The 27,914-nt window shown below is 47.8% G+C and overlaps 1 protein-coding gene across 8 annotated transcripts in view; it reads right to left on the bottom strand.

Moving 5' to 3' along the window:
- Positions 1-27,914, bottom strand: part of LOC144772195 (NACHT, LRR and PYD domains-containing protein 1a allele 3-like) — an 884,004-nt gene that overhangs the window by 561,681 nt on the left and 294,409 nt on the right. For all 8 annotated transcript variants that reach the window (XM_078656332.1, XM_078656333.1, XM_078656327.1 and 5 more), the window contains one exon: positions 20,753-20,820. In XM_078656332.1, the coding sequence (XP_078512458.1) occupies positions 20,753-20,820 (68 nt within the window). The remainder of the gene's footprint in view (positions 1-20,752; positions 20,821-27,914) is intronic.

The following is a 27,914-nucleotide window of genomic DNA, read 5'->3' as shown; positions in this document are numbered from 1 at the left end:
AAAAAATTATTAAAATAAATATATATACATTGAACAAATAATGTAAAAAAATATATATATATAATTATTATTTGTAAAAAACAGCTAATAAAAAAAAAAAGAAACGTAGGTTACAAAGTTGATATACAAAGGAATTAGCTTTGAAAAAAACTGAAATTCACTGAAAAAACCATAGGTTTCACAAACGTTATAGTTAGGAATTAGCATTTAAAAAACCTTTGAAATTCACTGAAAAAACCATAGGTTTAACACTCGTTATAGTTAGGAATTAGCATTTAAAAAACCTTTGAAATTCACTGAAAAAACCATAGGTTTCACACCATTTATAGTTAGCTGAACATTTTACTCATACAAAACCATTGAAATTCCCACGTTATAGTTAGTTGGACTCACTATAACTCGCGCGCCCGCAATCCACTGCTGATGATGTCACATATTACATCATTCATGAGATGGTCAGTGACATCACTGATGACATCACTGATGACATCTCAAATGACATCACTGATGACATCACTGATGGCATCATCCATGTGATAATACGATACACCTCCTCACACTCTAATCTAACCTTTGATATACCCAGTGTTAAATACAAACTACCATTCCTGACATTATTGACACACCAATACCAGTAACTACATACGCACTCACTGATTTCTAGGTCTACACACACATCCACTCATTCACCCATACAATCACTCATACATACAGTCACTCATCAATAGAAAACTATCATATCCACTCATACACCTATACAGACACACGCTGACACTCATCTACAGTTACTCACACACCTAGTCAGTTATGCAAAGAATCAATCACACTCCCATTTCCTCAACTACACAGTTTTACTCACTAACCCTTACTTAATCAAACATATACTAACACATACTTACTCTCTTTTACAATCACTGATACAAGTACACATTGATCCATACAGTCACTTATGCCATCACAGGCTCTCATGTATAGTCATTTATATATGCCAACTCTCACATGCACTGTGCTTTACATATGTACTTACTTAGACATGGAGCACTGAGATAGCCATTCACTCACCAACACACCCATGCACACAGTCAACCACTGTTGGAACCTAATGTTGTCAGGTCACCTAGGGTAGCCTGGCCTAGGGTAAGACAATCTCTAAGTGAGGCACATGTGTAAAGATTGCGTACAACCCAGCAGTAACAAACAATTCCACTCAAAAATGACGTTACACCAATCTTTGTGTAAAAATACGAGCTGGTTTATAAAAATACTCTTTGTTCACTTGTCTATTATTTACCTCTAGTTAGCACAGTTCAATACAAAACATTCCAACAGTGAAATTAATAATTTCTTCAGAATTGCCAAGATATTTCACCATTCCACTTTCCAGCTTTACAACACATCACATTGGTTTCCAGGGAGCAGTGTCAGCACTCCTCTAAACTTAACTAACTTGACTCCTCTGATAAAGGTTATCACATTTACCCCCTTCCCACCTTTGTCACCAAGAAGAATTGGCTAGCCCTTCTCACTCCACCTATTCTGTGTAAGCTCTTCTCTAGAACTATCTCAAAGGGGGGGGGGGGGGGCGGGGGTTATTCATCAAAGGTAAACAGTCAGCATTCAATATTAGTTCTAATATACTTTTTGTAAGAATCGTAACGGGCTTTGCCCCGTGTTAGTCTAATCCTTGTGTGGCTGACCGGAAGTCTCTGCTCCTCCGTAAGGAAAACTATGGCCTCCAACTTCCCCCTCTCATTCTCTCCTTACTTCCTTTGTATTGGGCCCACCGGGTCTGTGTCTCCGTTCGTCAGGGGAGGAAGGAACCAGTCTTTCCAGGCACTTGACACGGCCCTCGTCCCTCCTCTCCCGCTCAAGACCGCTCCTCCTTGTTGGAGCTTATGCAGGGAGAAAGGGCACACAAGCGGAGAAGAGCTAATGCTCGCCTCCCGCTCGCTTCCTCGGGGATCACCCTTTAGACTGTCTTCGATGTTTCCCCCGCGGAGGCACTACCGCCCATGTCCGGGGGACTAGCGGACCAGGTTCAGCGCCTGCTCCGCCCGCCTGACGCTGGCAGTGGCTCTACCACGGACCTGCTCGATCCTAGGCCCCTCCTGTCAGCAAGGACTGAATCTGCTTGGGGCATGCGCAATGGCGCCCGGCTTGTGCACCGCCAGCCCCCTTTTTCCTCAGGAAAGTGGCGCTGCCACAACTACGCTGTTGATGCCCCAGGGGTCCCGCTCACGGCGGAATCAGCGAACACAACGTAGCCACCAGAACCCCGACACACCTCCCCTCTTTCTCGCGAGTGGAGAGGGTGATTCACCGGCTGCACGATCAGTCACCGGTAAGGGGGCCTCAGTGTCACGAGGGCAGTAGCCTGCTTCAGCACCCAAGGGAAGGGGTTTAGAGATTAATTCTCTCACGTTTGAGTCCCCAACCTCTATCCTCAGCAGGAACCCACTAACCCTCCATTCTGGACAGGAGCTGGTGAAAGGGGGGCACTCAGTTCCGTTCTCACAGCAGGGATCCCCGCAGCTCCACAGTTAACTGGAATTAACCCCTTCACTTATCTTGAGGCAACTCTCTCTCTGTCCAGGGTCAGCAGGACGGGACTAACACGGTTAGGTCAACAGGAATGGGGGGTGGTGATCCCAGTCAGGAGGTAACCCCTGTGAAGCAGTCCACCCTGTGAGGACCCTACCCCTTCCAGACTTCAGCCTTTACTCTAGCTGTTCCTCTCTGTCAAGACAAAATGGCTGTCCAGCATTCCGCCTTATATAGGCTGACCCTCAGAGGTCCAGAAGGGACCAGAAGGTTCTGGAATGCCCTACTCTATCCTATGGGACAAATCCCAGGTGTGACAGTTGTGTCAGTTGAAAACCACCATTTTGTAAACCTGGGTGAATTCCTGTCAGGAAAGGCACCTAGGCCTGAGATGAAAAACTAGGAGGGCAAAAGAGTACCTATCCCCCAGGCCAACACCATAAAAACCTAGTGGACATAAAAAAAAAACACAAAGGCATGAGGGGCGAAAAGGGGACAAAATAAATAATAAATTGGAGGAACTACGCAAAAGGCCAGACAGGTCTAACACGCGTCCCCCCCAGCTGAAAGTGGGGAGAAATACCCAACCCCTTGGGAGTCCTCATCACTAAGGCGGAAATACCTATAGAGACCGTCTGCATTGGCGTGGTCCACTCCAGGCCGATGTTCCACCCGGAAGTCCATTCCCTGTAGGGAGATGGACCATCTCAGCAACTTGGGATTCCACCCCCTTCATCTGCATCAGCCAACGAAGGGGTCGGTGGTCAGTCTGAACCAGGAAGTGCGAGCCAAACAGGTATGGCCGCAGCTTCTTCAGAGCCCACACCACCGCGAAAGCTTCCCTCTCAATGGCACTCCACTTCTGTTCCCGGGGAAGCAGTCTCCTGGAGAGGAAAACTACAGGCTGATCCAGGCCCTCTTCATTCAGTTGCGATAACACTGCCCCAATGCCATGTTCTGATGCATCTGTCTGGACAATGAACTCCTTGGAGAAGTCTGGGGCCCTCAGGACCGGTGCTGCACACATTGCCTGCTTCAGTTTTTCAAAGGCCTGCTGACAAGCCTCTGTCCAAACTACCCGTCGAGGTTGTTTCTTTGAGGTGAGCTCTGTGAGAGGTGCTACAATAGTGCCATACCCCTTCACAAAGCGACGGTAGTAGCCTGTGAGGCACATAAAAGCTCGGACCTCAGTCTGCGTCTTGGGGGATTCCCAGGCCATGATTGCCTCAATCTTTGCCTGCAGGGGCTGCACTGTCCCCCTACCCACCAAGTGTCCAAGGTACACAACCGACCCCTGTCCAATCTGACATTTGCTGGCCTTGATTGTCAATCCAGCTTGTTTCAGGGCCTGGAGAACTGCTTGCAAATGTTGCAAATGGTCCTCCCAACTGCTACTGAAGACAGCAATGTCATCCAGATAAGCAGCGGAGAAACCCTCCATTCCGGAGAGGACCTGATTCACCAGCCGCTGAAAAGTGGCAGGGGCATTTTCGAGCCCAAAGGGCATCACACAAAATTGGAAGTGTCCCTCAGGCGTGGAGAAGGCTGACCTTTCCTTTGCTCCATCTGTCAGGGAGATCTGCCAGTACCCTGAAGTGAGGTCAAAGGTACTTAGATATTGGGCAGCTCCCAGCCGGTCAATTAATTCATCCGCCCTAGGGATCGGATGAGCATCAGTTTTTGTAACTGAGTTCAGTCCCCGGTAATCCACACAGAACCTCAGTTCTGGAGTGGTGCCTGGTGGAGCGGCTTTTGGCACTAGAACCACCGGACTGGACCAGGGGCTGTTGGAAGGTTCTATAACTCCTAGCTCCAGCATCTTGGCAACCTCACCATGGATGCTAGCCTTCACCTTGTCGGACAGCCGGTAGGTCTTTGACTTCACTGGTGGGCTGTCTCCTGTGTCCACATCATGGGTACACAGATGAGTCCTTCCCGGGACAAGGGAGAACAGCGTAGAATACTGCTCCAGTATCTGGTGACAGTCCTCCCGCTGTTCAGGAGTTAGGGTTGGAGAGAGAATCACTCCCTCCACTGACCCATCCTTTTCTTGAGACGAGAACAAGTCTGGGAGAGGTTCGCTTTCCGCTACCTCTTCCCCATCAGTCACCATCATTAAGATGACTTCGGGCCTCTCATGGTGGGGTTTGAGTCTGTTGGCATGAAGCACCCGTAGGGGCTGTCGTGGGGTCTTAAGGTCCACCAGGTATGTGGCCTTACCCTTCTTCTCCAACACCTCAAAGGGGCCTGTCCAGCGATCCTGGAGGGCACTTAGCTCTCCAGGCTCCATCACCCACACTTTCTGGCCAGGCTCCAATTCCACCTGGTGAGCGTTGTGGTCATACCACTCCTTCATTACTGCCTGGCTGGCCTCCAAGTTGTCAGAAGCTTGCTTCCACAACTTCGCCATTTGGCTCCTGAAGGCCAGCATGTAGCTCACCACATCCTGGGGGGGTTTCCTGGGAGACTTTTCCCATCCATCCTTCACCAGGCTGAGAGGACCGCGTACAGGGTGCCCATACAGAAGCTCAAAGGGGCTGAAGCCCACTCCCTTCTGTGGCACTTCCCTGTAGGAGAATAGCAAACAGGGTAGGAGGACGTCCCATTTCCTCCGCAGGCTTTCAGGCAGACTTCTAATCATGCCCTTCAAGGTCTTGTTGAACCTTTCTCCCAGTCCATTGGACTGGGGGTGATAGGGAGTGGTGAACCGGTAGGTCACTCCACACTCCTTCCACATTGCCCGCATGTACGCTGACATAAAGTTGGTCCCCCTGTCGGACACAACTTCCTTGGGGAATCCCACTCGGGTAAAGATCCCCATCAGGGCCCTAGCCACCACAGGTGCAGTGACAGTCCTCAGAGGAATTGCCTCTGGGTACCGTGTGGCATGATCCACCAGAACCAGGATGAACCTGTGACCAGCTGTTGTTGGTAGATCCAATGGCCCTACAATGTCGATGCCCACCCTTTCAAAGGGGGTGCTAACGACAGGAAGTGGTTCTAGGGGAGCTTTCAGCTTCACCCCTGTTTTCCCACTGGCTTGGCAGGTTACACACGTCCGACAGTAGGTGTTAGACGCCACTTTCATCTGAGGCCAGTAAAAGTGGGGGACAAGCCGAGCAAAGGTCTTGTCCTGACCTAAGTGTCCTGCCAAGGGTATTGCATGAGCCAATTCCAGCAGAAAGGCTCGGTACCGTTGCGGGACTACCAAGGCCCTTGATGTACCAGGTAAGGGTACCTTGGGTTCACTGTAGAGGAGTCCATCCTCCCAGTAAATGTGGTAGTGTCCCGCAACGTCCCCTGCTGCCTGGGCTTCAGCCTGTCGCCTCAGTCCCTCAAGGGTAGGGCACTCCTTCTGGCCCTTACAGAACTCCTCTCTGGTAGGCCCCCCCTCCACATGCCACTCAGCAGGGATGGGCAGGTCCTCCAGAGAAACTACTTCCCCCTCCACGGACTCCTGGTCCACCACCGCAGGCGGCCGATCTGTCACATGGGGTGTGGAAGCCGAAGCAGGCTTCTCCTGTCTTCGGGTCTGTCCCTTTTTGGCAGCGGGTTGGGCCATTGTTCCAGGCTCCAACCCAGGCGAACTCCCTCTCCGGGCAGTCGCAGACCTTGTGCTTACACAGGCCCAGTCAGGTGTACCCAGCATCGCAGAATGCGTCCGGTATTCCACCTCTCTCCAAGCATTGTGCTCCATATCATTCCCCAGCAGACAATCAACTGGCACGGCAGGGCTTACGGCAACTCGAAGTGAACCTGCAACCCCTTCCCACTCAAAGGGAACCTCAGCCACGGGATAGTGGCCCATTCTGCCGTCAGCCATCGCGGCGGGGTGGAGTACATTGGGAACCACCTGCTCTGGAGACACCAGTTGACTTCTCACCATAGTCATACTGGCTCCGGTATCTCTCAGAGCCTCCCCTCTCTGGCCATTGATGGTGATCCATTGCCCATACTTAGCAGTATTTGGGGGCACCTGGATCTTAGGAACCATCTCCCGTTCTCCCAGGGACACTAAGGTGACACCCGCCCACTCACCCCCCTTATCTAAGGGCAACTCCTCCCCAAGCGCTACACTAGCTACTCCCGGGGCTTTTCCTCCGGTGGGAGAGGGTGGTCTCTTTGAGCATCTGACATCTCCCTTATAATGTCCGACACCACCACACTCGAAGCAGTGGACAACCCTTGGCTGCTGGCTTTGGCCAGGATGAGGGTTTCTGGGCGGGTTAGCCTTAGGGGTGAAACCTGTTCCCTTTCCCTGGAAACTGTTTTGGGGACTTTTAGAGAACTCCCGCTTTTTATCTCCCCCCTCCTTCTTCTGAAGGGCGCCCTGTCCGGCCTTTTGGGAATCCCCTCCAGTCCCCTTTGAGGACACCCGGGTACTCGCCCAGATGTCCGCCTCCTCTGCAAGCTTCCGGGGGTTAGTCAGCTTGCTGTCCACCAGGTGTTGGTGCAGCTCGGGAAAACATTTCTCGAGTAGATGCTCTTTCAAAAAAAGATCATACAACCCATCATAATCCTTCACCTCACTGCCCTGTACCCAGCCCTCCAATGCCTTCCTTGCATAATCTAGAAAGTCCACCCAGTTCTGGGTGCTTAACTTGTGGCTCCCCCTGAACTTCTGGCGATACCTTTCTGGGGTTAGCCTAAACTTCCTGATCAGTGCTAGCTTCATGGTGGGGTAGTTGGTCTGCTCCTTCGGTTCTAAGGCTAACAAGGTGTCCCGACCAGTAGAGGCATGTACTTGTACAACCCACCCCCCCGAGTGTTTCTCATGGATCCCATGGGCTCTTAAGGAGACCTCATAGGCATGAATTTGAATTTGAATTTGAATTTAAAAACATTTGTACAGCGCACTTCTACCTAGCGGTTTCATGGCGCTATTGCGATTTACGGAGGATGGCAGCAGTAAAGGGAATTAAACAGAGTAGGCTTTAATAAAAAGGAAGGTTTTAAGATCCTTCCGGAACTGGGTGTAGGAGGACGCAGTACGGAGGGCAACGGGAAGGGAGTTCCAGAAAGTAGGGGCCAGGACAGCGAACCTCGCGCCGCCAGCCCTCAGTTTCTTAAATCGAGGGATGGCTAAGAGGGCCGCGTGGGAGGAGCGGAGCTCTCTGCCGGGGAGATAAGGGATGACAGCGGAGTTTAGAAATTTAGGGGCAGTCCCTGCTCTTGCCTGAAATGTGAGGCAGCCGAGCTTGAAGAGGGCACGCTCCCGCACCGGCAGCCAGTGTAAAGCCTTTAATAGTGGGCTGGCCCGATGGTGTTTGGGAAGGCCATGGATCAGGCGCGCAGCCTGGTTCATTACCAGCTGCAAACGGTGGATCGCGTAAGCGGGAGCCCCGTTGTAAATTACGTTGCCGTAATCAATACGGGACAATACCAAGGCTAGCACAATGATTTTTAAGGCAGGGAGAGAAAAGAAGCGAGAAACCTTCCTAATTGTTCTCAAAGAAAAAAAACAAGAGGAGACGACTGAGCTAACGTGTGAATAAATAGAGAGTTGTGAGTCCAGAAGAATCCCAAGAGTTTTAACTTTAGGCACAGGAGAAGGAGGAACACCAAGTGAGGGGGGCCAGAAGGAAGGGGACCATGGACTGCAACCACCTCCAGTCAAGACCAGCTCGGTTTTGTCTGGATTGAGTTTGAGGTGATTGCAGTTCATCCAGTCCTGGATGAATCTCATCACTGACTGGACGTTTTGGGCAGATGAGGGGGAATGGGAGAGGTTGAAGATTAGTTGGAGGTCATCGGCATAATTGAACACCGTGACCTCCAGCTGCTGTAACATAAAAATGAGGGGGAAGATGTACAAATTAAATAGAAGGGGGGAAAGTGACGAGCCCTGGGGAACCCCACACTCAACCCTACGGGAGGCCGCGGAAAAACCGGTTAGATGAACCGCCTGGGTTCTCCCGGCTAAGAATGACTCAAGCCACGAGAAGGCCAAGCCCTCAATGCCCGCCGCCCTGACACGGCAGAGAAGAATGGAATGATCCACCGTGTCAAAAGCGGCGGATAGGTCTAAAAGTATCAGGGCTTGGGGTGTCTTGATATCAATGCCTTCCCGTAGCCTGTCCATCACCGAGATCACCACTTTCTCCGTAGAGTGCAGGGGTCTAAACCCGGCTTGGTGGGAGGAGAGGCAGTCATTGGATTCTACATGAGCGCTCAGGGTGGTCGCAACATGAGTCTCAAGGACTTTTGCTAGGTAGGGCAGAAGGGAGATGGGGCGGTAGTTGGCAGGGGAGGTTGGGTCAGCACCCGTTTTTTTAATAATTGGAACAACCACCGCTGATTTGTGAAAACTGGGGACAGAGCCCAGTGTAAGTGAGTCATTGAGGAGAGTCAGGGCCGGTGTAGGACACGCTAAGTAGATTTCCCTAAGGATGTGAGCTGGTGCGAAGTCCAAGGGGGAACCTGACTTGACTCGAACCAACAGCGGAGGGAGAGAATCAGTGGTTAACAGAGGGAAGGTAGTCAATTTGGGACCCGTGGGGGGAGGGGAGGGATTGACAAATGTGGGGGAGGGAGGGGGAATGTTAAGTTTAATTTTAGCAACCTTGTCAATAAAAAACTCATTGAGTGAGTTACAGAGGGACTGGGATGGGGGGATGGTAGGCGCGGTTCTGCCAGATGAAGCCAGTTCGTGAACCGTAGCAAATATTTCCTTAGGTTGAGACTCTGCTGCCATCACCCTGTTCGTGTAGAACTCAGTTTTGGCTTCGAGAATGCCCTTTTTGTAAACTTGTAACACGGACAAGTAGACTGTCTTCTGGTCGGGGCTATAAGATCTTCTCCAGACTCGCTCAGCCCTCCGTGCGGCCAACTTCAGTTGTTTTAGTTCCGGGGTGAACCAGCGGTTGGCGGCATGGGCTCGCTTGACCGTAAGGCCCATGCGACCGTTAGGCAGCCAGCCACTTGGCTATGTCATCCCCCTGACTATAGCTGGCAATTATATCCTTAGGCAGGTAGGGTCTGGACTCCCTGGTTGGTTCTCTGGTTTCGCTGCCACCATTTGGAGAGTTGGCAAGTCCTAACTGTAGTGCCTTGAGTTCTAGCTCTTTTAGTCTAAGCTCATGAGCCATCCTCTGTTCCTCCTTCCCCTGTTCTAACCTGGCTAACTCCCACTTCAGCTTCCTTTTTTCCCTCCTGTCTGTGAGCTCCGCTTCGGTCAGCTTTCCCCGGAGACACTACTGCCCCTCCTAGAGGAGGTCATTGGTTCGGGGGGTAGGTTTCCCACCTCTGGATGGAACAATCCCTCTACCCCTATGACCGTGCCCCGGTCTGTCTCCTCATCCTCCTCCTTCTCTTCTCTGCGCGCTTCCACCCAAGCCCTCAAACTGGTCTGGAGTTCCCCCTTCTTGGCACCACGCTTAAAGAACACTCCCATTTGTTGACAGAAGTCTTTTAGCTGGGCCACTGAATAAGTGTCCAGTTTTTCCAGTGCAAATTCCATTTTGCTAAAGGCAATTCTAGGTCAAGCACACAAAAAGGATAGAGTTGCAAGGGCAACCTGAAGCTACCTCCACCCCACCACCAGGAATAAATTTGGAAAAAGCAAAAGTAAAAATTAGGAAGGCCGCCAGGAGAAAACTCCAGGTGTAGGTTAGTGGATTACACTTAGTTACTGCAGAGTAGTCGCAACCACAGTCACCATCCCACCGCTAGACACCAATATGTTGGAACCTAATGTTGTCAGGTCACCTAGGGTAGCCTGGCCTAGGGTAAGACAATCTCTAAGTGAGGCACATGTGTAAAGATTGCGTACAACCCAGCAGTAACATCAAACAATTCCACTCAAAAATGACGCTACACCAATCTTTGTGTAAAAATACGAGCTGGTTTATAAAAATACTCTTTGTTCACTTGTCTATTATTTACCTCTAGTTAGCACAGTTCAATACAAATCATTCCAACAGTGAAATTAATAATTTCTTCAGAATTGCCAAGATATTTCACCATTCCACTTTCCAGCTTTACAACACATCACATTGGTTTCCAGGGAGCAGTGTCTGCACTCCTCTAAACTTAACTAACTTGACTCCTCTGATAAAGGTTATCACATTTACCCCCTTCCCACCTTTGTCACCAAGAAGAATTGGCTAGCCCTTCTCACTCCACCTATTCTGTGTAAGCTCTTCTCTAGAACTATCTCAAAGGGGGGGGTTATTCATCAAAGGTAAACAGTCAGCATTCAATATTAGTTCTAATATACTTTTTGTAAGAATCGTAACAGGCTTTGCCCCGTGTTAGTCTAATCCTTGTGTGGCTGACCGGAAGTCTCTGCTCCTCCGTAAGGAAAACTATGGCCTCCAACTTCCCCCTCTCATTCTCTCCTTACTTCCTTTGTATTGGGCCCACCGGGCCTGTGTCTCCGTTCGTCAGGGGAGGAAGGAACCAATCTTTCCAGGCACTTGACACGGCCCTCGTCCCTCCTCTCCCGCTCAAGACCGCTCTTCCTTGTTGGAGCTTATGCAGGGAGAAAGGGCACACAAGCAGAGAAGAGCTGATACTCGCCTCCCGCCCGCTTCCTCGGGGATCACCCTTTAGACTGTCTTCGATGTTTCCCCCGCGGAGGCACTACCGCGCATGTCCGGGGGACTAGCGGACCAGGTTCAGCGCCTGCTCCGCCCGCCTGATGCTGGGAGTGGCTCTACCACGGACCTGCTCGATCCTAGGCCCCTCCTGTCAGCAAGGACTGAATCTGCTTGGGGCATGCGCAATGGCGCCCGGCTTCTGCACCGCCAGCCCCCTTTTTCCTCAGGAAAGTGGTGCTGCCACAACTACACTGTTGATGCCCCAGGGGTCCCGCTCACGGCGGAATCAGCGAACACAACGTAGCCACCAGAACCCCGACACACCTCCCCTCTTTCTCGCGAGTGGAGAGGGTGATTCACCGGCTGCACGATCAGTCACCGGTAAGGGGGCCTCAGTGTCACGAGGGCAGTAGCTTGCTTCAGCACCCAAGGGAAGGGGTTTAGAGATTAATTCTCTCACGTTTGAGTCCCCAACCTCTATCCTCAGCAGGAACCCACTAACCCTCCATTCTGGACAGGAGCTGGTGAAAGGGGGGCACTCAGTTCCGTTCTCACAGCAGGGATCCCCGCAGCTCCACAGTTAACTGGAATTAACCCCTTCACCTATCTTGAGGCAACTCTCTCTCTGTCCAGGGTCAGCAGGACGGGACTAACACGGTAAGGTCAACAGGAATGGGGGGTGGTGATCCCAGTCAGGAGGCAACCCCTGTGAAGCAGTCCACCCTGTGAGGACCCTACCCCTTCCAGACCTCAGCCTTTACTCTAGCTGTTCCTCTCTGTCAAGACAAAATGGCTTATATAGGCTGACCCTCAGAGGTCCAGAAGGGACCAGAAGGTTCTGGAATGCCCTACTCTATCCTATGGGACAAATCCCAGGTGTGACAGTTGTGTCAGTTGAAAACCACCATTTTGTAAACCTGGGTGAATTCCTGTCAGGAAAGGCACCTAGGCCTGAGATGAAAAACTAGGAGGGCAAAAGAGCACCTATCCCCCAGGCCAACACCATAAAAACCTAGTGGACATAAAAAAAAAACACAAAGGCATGAGGGGCGAAAAGGGGACAAAATAAATAATAAATTGGAGGAACTACGCAAAAGGCCAGACAGGTCTAACAACCACCCATACAGCTCTTTCCATATGCACTCTTGAACTCATATACCAAGTGAATCAACTGCTCACACATATATGCACACAGTCACACACCTCCCAGCCACCCACACACACACTCACCCTCACATACAAATATTTGGGCAACCAATCAATAACCCATATAGCCACTCATATAGCTACTAATCAACACATGCAGCAGCTTACACAATAACAGACATACTGATGCACACATTCAGACAGTTTAGTTACTAACCAATGCATTCAGTAAGACACATTTAATCACTCACTCATACAGTCAGTCACGCACCTACTAAATCCTTCATCCAGACACTCATACATACACTCATTCTTCAATATATAAAACATATTTTAACTTTTCAGAAACACACATTCACTGGATGATGTCATCAGTGATGTCATTTGAGAGGTCATCAGTGATGTCATCAGTGATGTCATTTGAGATGTCATCAGTGATGTCACTGACCATGTCATGAATGATGTAAAATGTGACATCAGCAGTGGATTGCGGGCGCTAAATAAGCAGCAAATCCAAAATTCTGAATGTGGGTCATTCTCGTCTCAGACTAAAAGGGATCAATGTGGCAGGTATGACAGTGCACTAATGTCAGTGACTATTTATGAAGTTTTATATAGCATGAACATGACCCTTGTGGGTATCAAAGTGCTTTACAACGGACAAGGGGACATGTAGAAAAACAACAATAACATCAGGAAGGGATATGGTATGCGAGAATCCCACAGAGAGATCATCTCAAGTTCTAAGACAATCAAGATCCCCGCGAGCTAGTCTAAACTTACGTCTTTCTGTATTTAGGCTGCCATTGAACCAAGGTTTGGAATTTTTGGTGGACATTCTTTTTAGCTGCAAGGGTCTTATTGAGTCTAAAATGCTCACCATAGAATTGTTATAGTGGTCTGTGAGGTCAGCAAGGCGGGACCTGGGATAACGAGAAGGCGACTTGGTTCGTACGGACAGAGGAAAATGAACCCTGTTACTTTAACTGGGCAGACTTTGGACAAGACTCCGCCCCCTTTTCTGACGTAACCCCCCAGGACGAAGAAAATGATGGAGCCAACGAGAGACCGGTGTGTTCTACTCCTGGGGGCGACGGAGTATCGAGGGACGAGGAGGTAGCGCAGACGGTTCGAGGAGGGAGCAGAGGACGAGAGCGAGAGAGGAGTACAGAGGGACCTGCAAAGCCAGGAGGCCAACGACAAGGCGAATCCCCGAGCCACGCTTCAAGGGAAGTGTGGCTTAGTCAGGTACGTGCACGTATCTCGGCGTGGGCGGGAAGGAAGGGGCTTAACCCACCATGAGGCACTCGTCACTCGTTCCTGTCACTCCCTACTCTGAGCACTATCGACACTTCGAAACTCTAACCTGAGATAAAAATCCGAACACCGTGTGACTCCTCACTCCCTTTACCTTACACCGTGTAAATAGAGCACCTAACTGAAATGGGGTTGTTCTCTCTTTCTTTTCGGAGCTTCCCTGACCCCGCCATTCTGGAGTGGAGAAGAAGGAGCCCCGAGAGGCGGAAGGTTCACGTATCCCTGGAGAAGAAAGAACACAAACTTGTCCTACCTTACTATAGACACAGTATACGTAAAAAGCGGGTGTTAAAATCAATAAAACCCAGTCTCACCCCTATCCATGATCCCGTGAGTTTCTCTGACCGGCCACAACCATGTAGCTGCTTTGCATATATATGTGGAGAAGCGTGGCTCAGTGGTTAGAGGCGGCAGACCTGGAAGCTGAGATCGGCCGTGGACCAGGGTTCGATTCCCCGCCTTGGCGGGTCTCGGGCTCAAAATTCCACGGACTCGACAATTCTCGCTCCGGTGCCTACTCGACTCACGGGGTCACACTCTGCGACTCTGGGCAATAGCTTGCTTAATCTCCACTACGGCCCCTCGCTGCGGGATGCCTGGCTTTCACCTTGTAGTTACCCTGCCAGGGTATCTCACAGGGGAATACCAGGACGGGTTCCCTAAGCAAGCGCCTTGATACCTTCGGGTGATACGTGCGCTATATAAGTCGCAATACAATACAATACAATACATCTAGGGGAATGTTCCCTAAGAATGCCATTGAAGCCCCTATCTTTCTGGTAGAATGGGCTTTTGGTGGGATTGTTAATGTACGCTTGGCTTTTTGATAACATATTTCTATACATTTAACAATCCACCTAGCGATCCCTGATTTTGATATGGAATTGCCTTTATGTGGCGGTGAGAAACACAAAAAATTGTTTTGTCTTACGAAAAGCTTGTGTCCTTTCAATGTAGTACAGCAATGCTCTCTTGACATCTAAAGTGTGGAGAGCTCTTTCTGCGACTGTTTTAGGCTGTGAGAAAAATACGGGCAGCTCAACAGATTGATTTAGATGAAATGGTGAAATGACTTTTGGAAGGAATTTTGGATTAGTACGAAGAACCACTTTGTTATGATGCATTTGTAGAAAGGGTTCTTAAATGGTAAATGCTTGTAGTTCACTAACCCTCCTGAGGGAAGTAATGGCTACTAGGAAAGCTACTTTCCAGGTTAGAAATTGCAATTCACATTTATGTAATGGTTCAAAGGGAGGTCCCATTAACCTTGTGAGAACCACATTTAGATTCCACGCTGGTGCAGGTGGAGTTCTGGGAGGAATTATTCCTTTGAGTCCTTCCATAAAAGCTTTAATAGGTGGCACTCTAAAAAGAGATAGATGTTGTCTATTTTGCAAGTATGCTGCAATGGCTGCAAGGTGTAACCTGATAGACGTGTAGGCTAAGTTACACTTTTGAAGGTGCAATAAATATCCAATGATGTGTTGAATAGACACATCTAAGGGATTAATTTGGTTGTTTTGGCAGTATATGACGAACCTTTTCCACTTAGCAGCGTAGCATGCTCTAGTGGTAAGTCTAGCTTCTTTAATAGTGTTCATACATTCAGGGGGGAGGTTGAGGTAACCAAACTCTATGACCTCAGGAGCCAGATCGCTAGGTTGAGCTGAGCTGGGTCCGGGTGTCTGATCTCTCCATGGTTCTGTGTTAATAAGCGTAGAGATAGGTTTCGTTTTTGGTGTGGTACTACAGACATCTGCCACAGTGTGGTGTACCACGGTTTTCTGGCCTAAGTTGGAGCGACTAGGATGAGCGTCAGGGAATGTTGTTGCAGTTTGCGTAACACTAACGGAAGTAGTGGGAGAGGAGGAAAAGCGTACACAAATAGTTCTGAACAGTTCATCCATATCGCATTGCCTTTGGACAATGGGTGTGGATATCTGGCGGCAAAGTTTGGGCATTTTGCGTTTTCGTGGGTGGCAAAGAGGTCTATCTGAGGTTGTCCCCACATCTGAAAGAACGGATGAAGAACTTGTGGATGAAGTTCCCATTCGTGGATTTGTTGAGTTTGTCGACTTAGCAGATCTGCCATGGTATTTTGTACTCCTGGGACGTGTTGGGCTAATAGGAAGATGTTTAGTGTTATAGCCCATCTCCATATCTGCTGTGCTAACTGAGAGAGCTGCAGAGAGTGTGTCCCTCCTTGTTTGTTTATGTAATACATAGCTGTCATATTGTCTGTGCGGACTAAGACAGCTTTGCCTGACACTTGAGTTTGAAAAGCTTTTTGGGCTAGAAACACAGCTACCAACTCTAAGTGGTTGATGTGCAATAGTTTTTGTTGCGGTGTCCACCTGCCTTGCATGGTGTGATGCAGGAGGTGGGCTCCCCAGCCGGAGAGCGATGTGTCCGCTGTCAAGACTATTTGAGGAACTGGCTCTAGAAATGGTCGCCCTTTGGAAAGGTTTTTGGTGTTCCACCACTGCAGAGAACGATGAGTCCGACTGTCTACCAACACTAGGTCTGTTAGATGACCTTGAGCCTGGTTCCATTATCGTGCTAGGCACTCTTGCAGTGGACGCATTTGCAATCTTGCGTGCGGAACTACGAATATGCAAGATGCCATCATTCCTATGAGCTGCATTAACACTCGAGCTGGTAGTGCATGTTGCGGCTTGAATTTTGTTAGAAGAGTTTGTACACTTGTTACCCTTGCTGGAGAGGGTTACGCTAGCGTTAGTTGGGTGTTTGTTGTAGCGCCGAGATACTGTTCCATGTGTGAGGGTTGTAGATGCGACTTGGTATGATTTATTGTGAATCCCAAGTTGTGAAGCAGTTGAATGGTAGCGTGGGTGTGTTGTACACACTGGTTGTATGAGCTGGCTTTTATGAGCCAGTCGTCCAGATATGGGAAGACATGTATGTGCTGCCTTCTTAAGTGTGCTGCTACTACTGCTAGGCATTTGGTAAACACACTTGGCGCTGTTGTGACTCCGAATGGGAGCACTTTGAACTGGTAGTGCTGCCTGTCTAGCACAAATCTGAGATATTTCCTGTGCGCCGTGTGGATGGGAATATGGAAGTAGGCGTCATTGAGATCTAAAGTGGCAAGGAAGTCGTTTAGCACCAGTAGTGGAAGGACCTGTTGAAGTGTGACCATATGGAAATGGTCCGACTGAATGTAAACGTTTAGAGGTCTGAGGTCTAGGATGGGTCTTAGTGATCCGTCCTTTTTTGGTATCAGGAAATACAGTGAGTATACTCCTTTGTTTTTGTGGTGCTCTGGAACTATCTCTATTGCATTTTTCTGCAGGAGGGATATTACTTCTTGTCTGAGCAATGTTAAATGTTCCTGTGACATTGGGTGCTGCCTGGGTGGTATGTTTGGGGGGGTAGATTTTAGTTCCAGACAATAACCTGATTGAATAATTTGTAACACCCACCTGTCTGGTGTGATGTTTTCCCAGGCTGGCAGGTATTGTTGGAGTCTTCCCCCGACAGGAGTGGAGTGGGGCGGGGAAGAGAAAGGGAGTCATTGGGCAGGGGTAGAGGCAGAGCGGGAATTGTTATTTTTACCTCTGCTCTTGTTGTTGTTACCCCTGTACCCACCCCTTTGGTAGCCCTTGCCATAAGTGGATTGTGTAGGGGCTTTGTATGAGGCTGAGGCTGTGTCTGAGGAGTATCCTCTGGTGGCGCTTCTATAGGATGAGCGACGAAATGAACGTCTGGGAGCCTGCGACTGCAGGGCTCCCATAGATTTGGTGGTATCTGCATCCTTTTTCATTTTTTCGAGATATACATCCACATTGGGTCCAAATAGGTGTTGCTCATCGAAAGGTTGATTAAGAATGGAAGTTTGTACCTCAGGTTTAAATCCTGATATACGTAGTCAAGCGTGTCTGCGTAGTAAGACGCTGGTGTTGACTGCTCTAGACGCAGTATCTGCTGCGTCGAGGGCACACCTGATGGAGGTATTTGCAAAGTTTTTACCCTCTTGGATGAGTTTGTGTGCCCTATCCCTGTACTTATCAGGGAGGTGTGTCATTATTGACTCTAATTCGTCATAATGTGCTCTATCATATCTAGCTCACAATGCCTGTGTGTTGGTGATACGCCACCTGTTTGCTGCTTGAGACGCAGTTCTCTTTCCTGATGCGTCTAATAACTTAGACTCCTTATCTGGTGGAACAGCATCACCTGATGTTGGATCTGAAGGGGCGGCTTTATATTTCTTCTCTATACGAGGATTAAGATTCTAGTTCTGACTGGATCTTTGAAGACTTCAGAAGCGTGTTTAATTACTCCTTTGAGCATTGGTAAAATGGATGTAGACCTTTGTGCGTTATCAAAAGTATCCATCAGAAGTCTTCGTCTACAGGGTCTGTGTGTATGTCTACCCTGTGATATTGTGCAGCCCTGTGCATCAATTCGTTAAACCCTATGGTATCTTCGGGTGGGGAAGGCCGTGAGGGGTATAAGTCATCCTGAGGGACATTTGGGACATCTGGAGTGGTGTAATCATTCCATGGGTCGGGTGATCCTGCAGGTGTGTCTGGATCCGGCATGTTACCCCCCATATCATCGGAACTATCATCCCTATGAGAGGATGCTGGGGAATGCTGTGGTATGGGAGTTTGTGGTGATGGCATAGGTGGAGGAGAAGGGGTAGGCAGTCTTAAAGGCGAGGTAGCCATATCCTTTCTCTTTGGATGCGGAGCTGGGGCTGGTTTGTCCAGTGGTCGCTTTTTCTGGGCCAAAATCAACTGTCCAGTGATTGGGTCTTTAGCCAGAGTCTTTTGTGCAGGGTCTAGATAATATAGGTCTTCTGCCGGAGGCCGATCTGTAGGTGCTGGAGAATGTTTCGGCACCGAAGTGGCTTGCTTTGGCTTTTTGACTACATCCTTTATCGGGGAGGCCGGAGTCTTTCTCGGCTCCGAAGGCTTAATTGGCTTCTTCGCTGGGCCCGAAGATGGGGCAGTAGAAGTGGAGTGTCGGTGTAAACCCGAGCCCGAGGGCGAGGGTGTGACCGGGGCCTTCTTTGGGGGTGTCGAGGAAGGGTTGGGGTCGACGGTCTTACTTACGACCCGTTGCGCTGGAGTAATGTCCTCGACATCGGAATCTTCTTCCTGTTCAGAACCGCTGTCGACGTCTTGTTGTTCTGGGACGTTGACGCCTTTCTCAAAGATGTCGTCCGGAATGGAAGTTGAAGATCGAGCCATAGTTCTTCTCGCTCTTCGGTCCCGGATAGTCTTTTTGGAGCGGAAAGAGGCACAAGCTGAGCAGTCCTTTGCCTCGTGCTCCGGAAAAAGGCAGAGGTTACACACCACGTGGAGGTCGGTGTGGGGAAACTTCGACCCACTTTGAGGACACTTTTTGAAGGGAGTCCTTTCCATGAGCTGGAGTCGAGGCCTAGCTAGGCCCGAAGGCCGTCGACGACGACCGGAATCGAGATATTCGACGCTGAAGAGTAGCGTCGAGTGGATAAGCGTTCAAAACTTATTTTCTGAAACTTGGTGAGGATTGCGCGCCGAAGGAATTCGGTTTCAACACGGAGCGCTGGAAACACACCCGAGCCCGGTGGCGGAAAAAAACAATCTGGGGATGGAGCCGATGACCATGTGCAGTTTCATCCAAAGGAGGAGTCACCCATCCCGTGACTTCCAAAGACTTATCTACAAAACAAACTGCAAACATCCGGGCCCAACACTAGGTGGCAATCTATGCATAGTGTGCAATCTGCAGCTCATATGCCTCGAACATAGGTATTCAGTTGCCTTCTAAATCTCAACAGGTTGTCATTAAGTCGCAGACTAATGGGTAGAGAGTTCCATAGTTTTGGAGCCAGGTATAATAAAGAATGGCCACCACCTCTGGCCCTCTGAATTCTTGGAACTGTGAGGCCTAACTTAGTTGACCTGGGTTCTCTGTTGGCCCTGTGTAGGCTGATGAACTGATGAAGAATCTTTGGGCCTGCTTTATGTTTTGCACGATGAGCAATGCATAATGCCTTGAATTGAATTATTTTGTTTATTGGCAGCCAATGCAGATTGGCAAGTGCTGGGCGAGCTGACCGGAACCTGGGGACACTAACCGCATTTGTGTATCTGCATTCTGTATGACCTGAAGCTTGTTAATCACTGAAAGTGGACTGCCTAGAAACAAAGAATTTCTATAATCCAGGTGCAATAGTATGAGTCCCTGTACCACTATTCTTCGTACCTCCATGGGGAGCTATTTGATTGTTTTCCTCAATGTTCTGAGAAGGCCAAAGCACGTCACTGCCTACTCTTTGCTTGCAGTGCCATAGTAAGATGGATGACCAGAGTGACGCACTGACTTTTCACTTCAGGTTTAGGGGATACGCGATCTCCTAAGGATGGAGGCCAGGTAAGTTGGTCCCATAAAGATGGTTTGTTTCCAACAACTAAGACCTCCGTTTTCTCCCCATTTGATTTAAGGCAGCTCGGTGCGATCCTTTTAGTGACTAAGCAACTGTTTCATTTTTGGGATGTCAGAAAATCGTAGGGAGACAGAGACGACAATCTGGGTATTGTCAGCATAAGATAACAGAGTAAAACCAAGAGATCATATAATGCCCGATAATGGATGAACGTACACATTGAAAAGTGTGGGGCTCAGCAGCACGCCACACTTTAACTGAAATGGTCCTTCGCTGACTTGAAATATTGTATTTGTTAAAAAGGAAAATGTCCACTTCAATGCATTGCCAATGATGCCAACTTCCTTTAGTCCACGAACATGGATGGGGTGTGAGACAGTGTCAAAGGTCTGTAGTTATCTATCTGTTCTGGGTCCAATGCAGACTTTTGTAGTAGAGGACGTATAGCAGCGTGCGACCATGAATCCGGGACCACACCCCTGTCCAGAGAAGTCTTACTTTATCTTTGTGAATCAGGCCCTGCATGTTTCTTCATCCTTTTACCTGTAACAGAACATGTATTTCAACTCATTGTATGTTTCTTCTTCCTCTTCCTGAAAGAGTAGGCATTCTGCTTCTCACTGTATGTTTCTTCTTCTTCGGTCCTCTTACCTCAGTATATTTATTTCTCCTCGCTGTACGTTTCTGAGTTTCTTCTTCCTCTTACCTGTAATAGTATGCATTCTGCTCCTCAATATATGTTTCTTCTTCTGTTTACCTGCAACAGTATATGTGTTTCTCCTCACTATATGTTTCTTGTTCCTCTTACCTGTAACAGTACGCATTCTCCTCCTCATTGAATGTTTCATCATCACATAGATAATCCGAGAACAAGACCTGTAATGAAATGTTCAGTAATCATAAGATGACACGAATCGTCATTAAACTACAATAATGATGTGGTACAGGATTTTAAGGGGGTTGCAGAACTACTATAAGCATCAGATTTATTTTTACTTTTTCGCAAAAAAGAAACAAAGCCATAGAGCAGGGTACATCAAACAGCAACAACTTGACATTATCAGAGGTTTAGTTCGCTTTAGAATGTCCAAGTGAATCAGACTGTCAGAAACTTCTCCTGAACCACACTGTGTCCATGGATGTACTTCTTCCAGACATCAATTACTAGACTTTCGTTTTTTACGTTAACTCATAAAACACTTAGGGCCCGATGTAGATAATTCCGATTTACCTACTCTTAAATACCGAATCATACCGATTCGGTATTTAAGAGTAGGTAAATTGGAAGTAGGCAGATGTAGGTAATTTTTATTTTTCAATTACCGAATCTGTAAGATTCGGTATTTACCGATTCGGTAAATACCGATTCAGTATTTGCCATTGATTCCTATGGGCCTTGAAGCCCATAGGAATCAATGGCAAATACCGATTCGGTAATTACCGAATCGGTAAATACCGAATCCTGCCAGGGGGAACGGGGTGTCACTTTGACACCCTGTAGCACCCCAATGTCAGGCTTGTGTGCCATGTGGCACACAGACATGCCCTTAGGGCATGTCTGTGTGCCACATGGCACAGGTGTACATGCACACATGTACACCTGAATTCGTTATTTACCATGCAATAGTATTACACCTGTACACCTGAATTCGTTATTTACCATGCAATAGTATTACATGGTAAATAACGAATTCTTAGGGGCCTGTGGCACTGTATAAAGCGCCACCTACATCTGCATTTACCGATTCGGTATTTTTACCGAGTCTGTATTTAACAATTCGGTAATTTTACCGATTCGGTAAATACAGATTCGGTAAAAATACAGAATCTGTAAATACATGCCCCCTACATTGGAAAAGGCATTTACCGGTCGGAAACGGCCGTAGGTAGGTAAATGCCTACCTACATCGGGCCCCTAGCACTCTATTTGGTGATTTGTGCTTGTTTTTCTCCTGTTTCTAATCCTTTTCTGCACTCTATTTTACCGTCCCTTCTCGTGTGTCTTGTTTTCCTGCCTTTTCGGCAAATTTTTCTGCCTTTTCTCTTCCCGCTGTTTCCCTCCTCCCGCCACCCAGCACCCCACCCTCCCCGCAGGACCGCAAGAATGGAGGTTGCAGCGTGACTCCATTGAGCAGGTCCTCGTGCCGGCTTCTCCTGCGACAGTTCGCTACCCTACGCTGCCTTCTGTCTGAGGTTCTGTGGTTTTCGACTTCGTTCCGTTTCTAGCCGCCATTTTGTGATAGCTGCCATTTTGTGTTGCCTTTACTCAGGCTACACAGCGAACATAGTGTTTTTGCATTTCCAGCTGCTATTCGTCTCCTCTGTTAAAAAGTAACCCCTGGTCCTTGTTTACGAAACTGATGTCAGGGTCTGGCCGAGTTCGTTAAATGAATGTCTAGACTGATTGATCCTTGTCTTAGTTCACTGTTTGGGTCCCACCATTCTTCTTGCTCTTTATCTTGTTTGACTGGCCTTCGCTATTCTCTCCTTGTATTCTCCTATTACACAACTATCCTTTGAAACACGCAAATACGTCCTACCACCTGCAAATTGAATTACATGCACTAGCATTGATTAACTTGAGGGGAGGGGAGAACACGGGGTCTGAAAGAAGGGCGTATTTGAGATACTCGATAACTTGTTTTCAAACTTTTCTCCGTCAGTTTTGTATGTTTTGGGAGTAGGCATTGTAAATATGTATACTATAAAAGATTGTGCGCCACGGAATTAAGTGGCAGTCTCCTGAGAACCTACCACTGGTGTACTTCTTGGACCACTCTGCTTAGCTGCAGCTAATAAATCTGATTTTCTACGCTTAACAGAGTGTCTCGTGTCTCTATCTGACAAGGCAGGTGAACCCGGGGATTTTAGGCGTGCCCTGCGCCGCTGGGCCCATAAGTCCCGGTTCTCCAATTGGCATCCCAACGTGTGGGTGGCTTCAGTGGTAGCGGTTCAGCCCAAGGATCGAGAGGAGCTTTGCAAGAAAATTTTGGAGGAATCGCGAACCACGTCAAGCGACTCCTGTATGTCGAAGTGGACTGAAGGTCTTTTGTAGCGCGGCTACTCCTTTCCGACGGCTGCTGACGACTGCTGCCCTGACTGCCGCCCTGCCTTGGCGCTCTGGTGATGATTGGTACCGCGAGACGTTAGACGGACACCTGTTGGCGTACGAAAACATTTCGTTAAGTATTTGTGGGTAGCGCCCACTCTTTTGTCTTGTTTTTGTTATTCGACAAATGCATTAGTCGAAGCCAAGGGGTAAGTAAGTTTGTACTGTGATTATTGCTTTAAACCCCCTTGAAGTTTGAGAATAGTCCAGTTCGTTACGAAATGCCTGGGCTTAGTAAATTGAGGATGTTCTGCTGTTTTGACTGTAATAGGAATTCCCGGCTAGAGGATTCTTGTCCAATTCCTCCGGTTGGAACTCCCACTCATGAGCTCTATTCAAAACATGGTCTTGGTCCCATTATTTTTAATGAAACATGGATCCGATATACAAAGAAAGATGGTGTTTTACAGTGGCCACAAAATGGTAGCTTTGAGCCTGATATCTTAGATAACTTAGAAACAATTTTGTTTAAGAGAAAAGCCCGGCCGGCGATGTTTGACTCTTTCCGCCGATGGCGTAAGGAAGCCAAACAGAAAGAAATTAAACAGGCAAAAAGAGATAAGAAAACACAAGATATGACAATTTTACAGGCTGCCCAACAGTTTAAGACTAATGAGACTGATCAGATGATTGAGGTCTCGGAAAGACAGCATCGTATGGCAATAGATAGGTGTTATCCTGTGTTGCCTACTTCCCCACATGCTAAAGTTCTGGACGAAGATCCCTTACTGTCTCATTTATTAAGATTACCCCCACCTTATGTATTAGGTGCTAATGCACCCCCATTGCAACCTATTGTTCAGCCACCTGTTGCTCAACCGGTTGCTCCGAATCTTCCACAATTGCCTCTTCCAGTAATTCCACCTCCACCTCCTTTGCCGCCGACTTCTGTGCCTCAGTCTCCTTTGCCGTCAGTTTCTCTTCTAACTACTAGCCCTTCTCCTGCAGCGCCTACTATATTGTCTCCTGTTTTACTGTCAGATTCTCCTACGGCTTGTCAACGATTAGTTGATACTGTTTCTTGTCTTTTATCACCTTTCTTCGGGTCCCTTAATTTGACTCCTGCTTCATCTAGAAGGCAATCTTGTAGTCAAATTCCGGATTCTGACGAACGAGTTAGGTTGGACTTTCTAGCTCACAATTGGATCATGAAGGGTCCACAGTATAATGTGCGTGATATTCTGGATACTTTCCTTCAATGGAATGCGCCCACGCAGAGATATGTTTTTGATGTTATGTGTTTCATTCTTGTCAAAGGATGGGAGGATATGGATTTGGGGTCAGCTCCCAGGGTCTGTTAGATCTGCAGGCTAAATTTGATAAAGGATTTATTGTGGGTTCCGAAGTCGAGGATGCTGTCCAGACACTTGTCACTTTCAGGTCTTCCCTTTTCTCTCAAACTTCTTTTGAACCTGATCCTGCGGTAAGACAAAAAGTGAAACACTATCCTAAGCGAGAAGTTCCTCCGATATGGAGGGATGCGGTTCCACAGGTAGGTGCTGCCCCGCCTGTCCTTGCTCATTTTCAGCGTATATGGGTACATGTCCCTTGGAAAATATCGGAAGTTTTGGCGCTTAAACAGTCTTTACCTGACCCTCGTAAGAATCCTGCTGGGTATTATAAAGAGCTGTCCCAGACTGTTGATGCATGTATCATGAATTTGGCTGATATTGATATGTTGCTGGGAAATGTAGTCCCTCAAGCATTATGGGCTCGGATTCGCAGGGAAGATCACGATCAGGCTTTAGGTGGTAATTGGGCTGCTATTGTTGCCGCGGATGCAGCACAAGTAGGAGGTGCTAAACCTGATGCTTTGATTACAGAATTGCCCGGTAGAATCATCACTTTAATGAAAACGATGATGCCTGCCTTACGCGTTAATTGGGATAAGTTAGCTGCGTGTAAACAGAAGAAAGAGGAGAGTGTCTCCGATTTCTTTACCCGTTTCGAGGAGACGTTCATCGACCATAGTGGTAAAGATATGAGTACTGAAGGTGGACAGCGATTATTTGTGGATACATTTGTGTTTAATTTACTTCCGGAATTATCACATAAATTGAAAGATTCTGAGAGTGCGTGGGCCGTTTCTTCGTCCGCCCAGATATTAGCTACTGCTCAGTACTACGAGAATAGGGATAAAGAAGCAAAGGATAGAGTGGAGAAAAAGACTAAAGAGTTGAAAACGAAGGTTCTTTTGCAACAAGCTTATCCCCCTCGTTCTGCCCAGCGCCAATCGCAACATCCTCCACAGTTTCAAAGATTGTTACAGAAACCTATACCTTTTGTTCCGCGACCTTTGCTGGGTCCTAATCAATGTGCCTATTGTAAAGAGGAAGGTCATTTTAAGAGTAGTTGTCCGATTTTATTGCAGCGTAATGGTGGACTCCCAGGGCCACGAGGCCGTGGTGGTTTTCAGTCAGCACCTAGGGGTAGTGGGCAAGGTGCGTTGTCTCAGGAACAGCGTTCCTTTCCCCCTCAAAATACCATGAATTATTTCGATCAGCAGAATTCTCAGTCTGCACAATACTAGAATGACGATTATTGTACGAAAACGAAAATTCTGATTTCCATACTAGCTAGGACAGCCATGGACAAAGCAAGGGAGTGGTATCAGTTCCAGTTGATTAGAATGGGCCTTATGTTAACGTTGTTGCATTGGTTGTTTCAGAGCCATTTCTTTTGGATACTGGTGCAATGAGGAGTTCTATTATTCACTCCAAACTTCCTGGGGCACCTTTGTCTGGCTTAACAAATGTTTCTGTAGGATTCTCTGGCGCCCCAGTTCGCAACCCGGTTTCTTGTCCTTTGCCTATCTCCATTGGTCCTTATGATTTGGAAGCCCCGCTCATTTTAACGACTGGTTGTGGTGAATATTTGTTGGGTTTGGATTTATTGAAACATCTACATGCAACATTGTATTGTTCCCCCTCTGGTGTACATCTTACTTTGGGTGATAAATTGGTTTCTCCTATGTATTTGTCTAAGGATCAATTGCCGCTTGAATTGCAGTCACTTCCTGCTGCACTTTGGGTCACGGGTCCGAATGATGTTGGTCTGCTCAAAATTCCACCTTATGTGATTACTGTCAAGCCTGATGTTAAATTGCCTCGCATTCCTCAGTATAAGATTTCTAACGACGGCGAAAGAGCTTTGTTGGCTATTGTTCATGATTTAGTCCAGAAGGGTATGGTTGAAGAAACAAGAGGAAATGTTTGCAATAGTCCTGTTTTGCCCGTTCTTAAACGTACTGATCCTTCTAAGCCTCCTATATACCGTTTTGTGATTGATCTTCGCGAGGTCAACAAAATTGTTGTCCCTCAGTTTCCTGTTGTCCCAGATATTACTGCCTTGCTTACAATGATCCCTGCTTCGGCTGTCTGGTTCTCAGTTATTGATCTCAAAAACGCTTTCTTTAGCATTCCTATTGCTGAGGAGAGTAGAGATCTCTTTGGTTTCTCTCTCGGAGGCCGAAGTTTTCGATTCAAGCGTGCACCTCAAGGCTATTGTGAGAGCCCCTCCATTTATAGTCAGGCTTTGAAATCCCAGCTTGACGCTTTCTCTTTGCCTCCTGGTGCTACTCTTATTCAGTATGTGGATGATCTGTTAGTGGCTGCCGATTCAGAGGATGTTTGTAAAAATGTGACTGTTTCGCTTTTGTACCACTTGTCTGATTTACATCATAACGTGTCACCTAAATTACAATATTGCAGCCAAGAGGTTACCTATTTAGGTCATCTCTTGTCGAAGGAGGGAAGGCGATTGACCCCAGAACGTATTCATGCAATTGCACGAATGTCTGTACCATCCACACAAAGGGAGGTGCGTGCCTTTAAACAGCATTACCTCTTATTGTAGACAGTGGATTCCGAATTTTTCTTTGTTGGCTAAACCCTTGTTGGCACTTACTCTGAAAGACACACCCCAACCTCTTCCCTGGACTGATGAATGTCAGAAGAGTTTTTCGGATTTGCGCACTGCTTTGTGTTCTGCTCCTGTGTTGGGTACTCCAGATTATAGTAAGCCTTTCACACTCTACGTTCATAAAAGAGAAGGTTGCACATTGTCAGCCTTGACACAGCAATTTGGAGACAAACAAAGGCCATGTGCCTATTTTTCAGCTACATTGGATCCTGTAGCCAAGGCATTGCCTAGTTGTCTCAGAGCAACAGCAGCAGCAGCAATCTCCATTCGCCAATCTGCTGGATTGGTATTGGATCACACTCTTGTTGTCATGGTACCACATGCAGTGGATACTCTCTTGAACAGAACGAAAACGCAACATCTCACGAGTGCTCGCTTGTCTGGATATGAGTTGACGCTTTTGGCTAGCCACATACATATCAAGCGATGTAATGTTTTAAATCCAGCAACATTGTTACCTATTCCAGAATTGAAAGATACACAAGAACATCATGATTGTTTTCTTCGTACAGAGGAGGAAACTAAAGGCAGAATAGATTTGAAAGATACACCACTCGTGGACCCGGATGGGATCCTATGGGTGGATGGATCTTGTTTCAAACTTCCTAACGGTGAGACGACTGCAGCTTATGCTGTTACTACTTTGTATACAGTAGTAGAAACTGCATGTATTACACAGAATTCAGCACAAGCAGCTGAGTTGATTGCACTGACGAGAGCGTGTGTGTTGGCTAAGGGAAAGAGAGTGACTGTTTACACCGATAGCCAATACGCCTTTGGCGTGGCTCATAGTTTTGGTCGTTTGTGGAAGGAAAGAGGATTCTTTACTTCCCATGGGACCAAATTACAGCATGGTCAGTTGGTGACTGACCTTCTCGAAGCACTTGCCTTGCCTATTCAAATAGCGATTGTGAAGTGCAGTGCACATAAAAAGATCACT

This window comes from Lissotriton helveticus, chromosome 8, assembly GCF_964261635.1.
Source record: "Lissotriton helveticus chromosome 8, aLisHel1.1, whole genome shotgun sequence".
Taxonomy (NCBI): Eukaryota; Metazoa; Chordata; class Amphibia; order Caudata; family Salamandridae; genus Lissotriton; species Lissotriton helveticus.
This window is presented reverse-complemented; position numbering and strand designations above follow the sequence as displayed.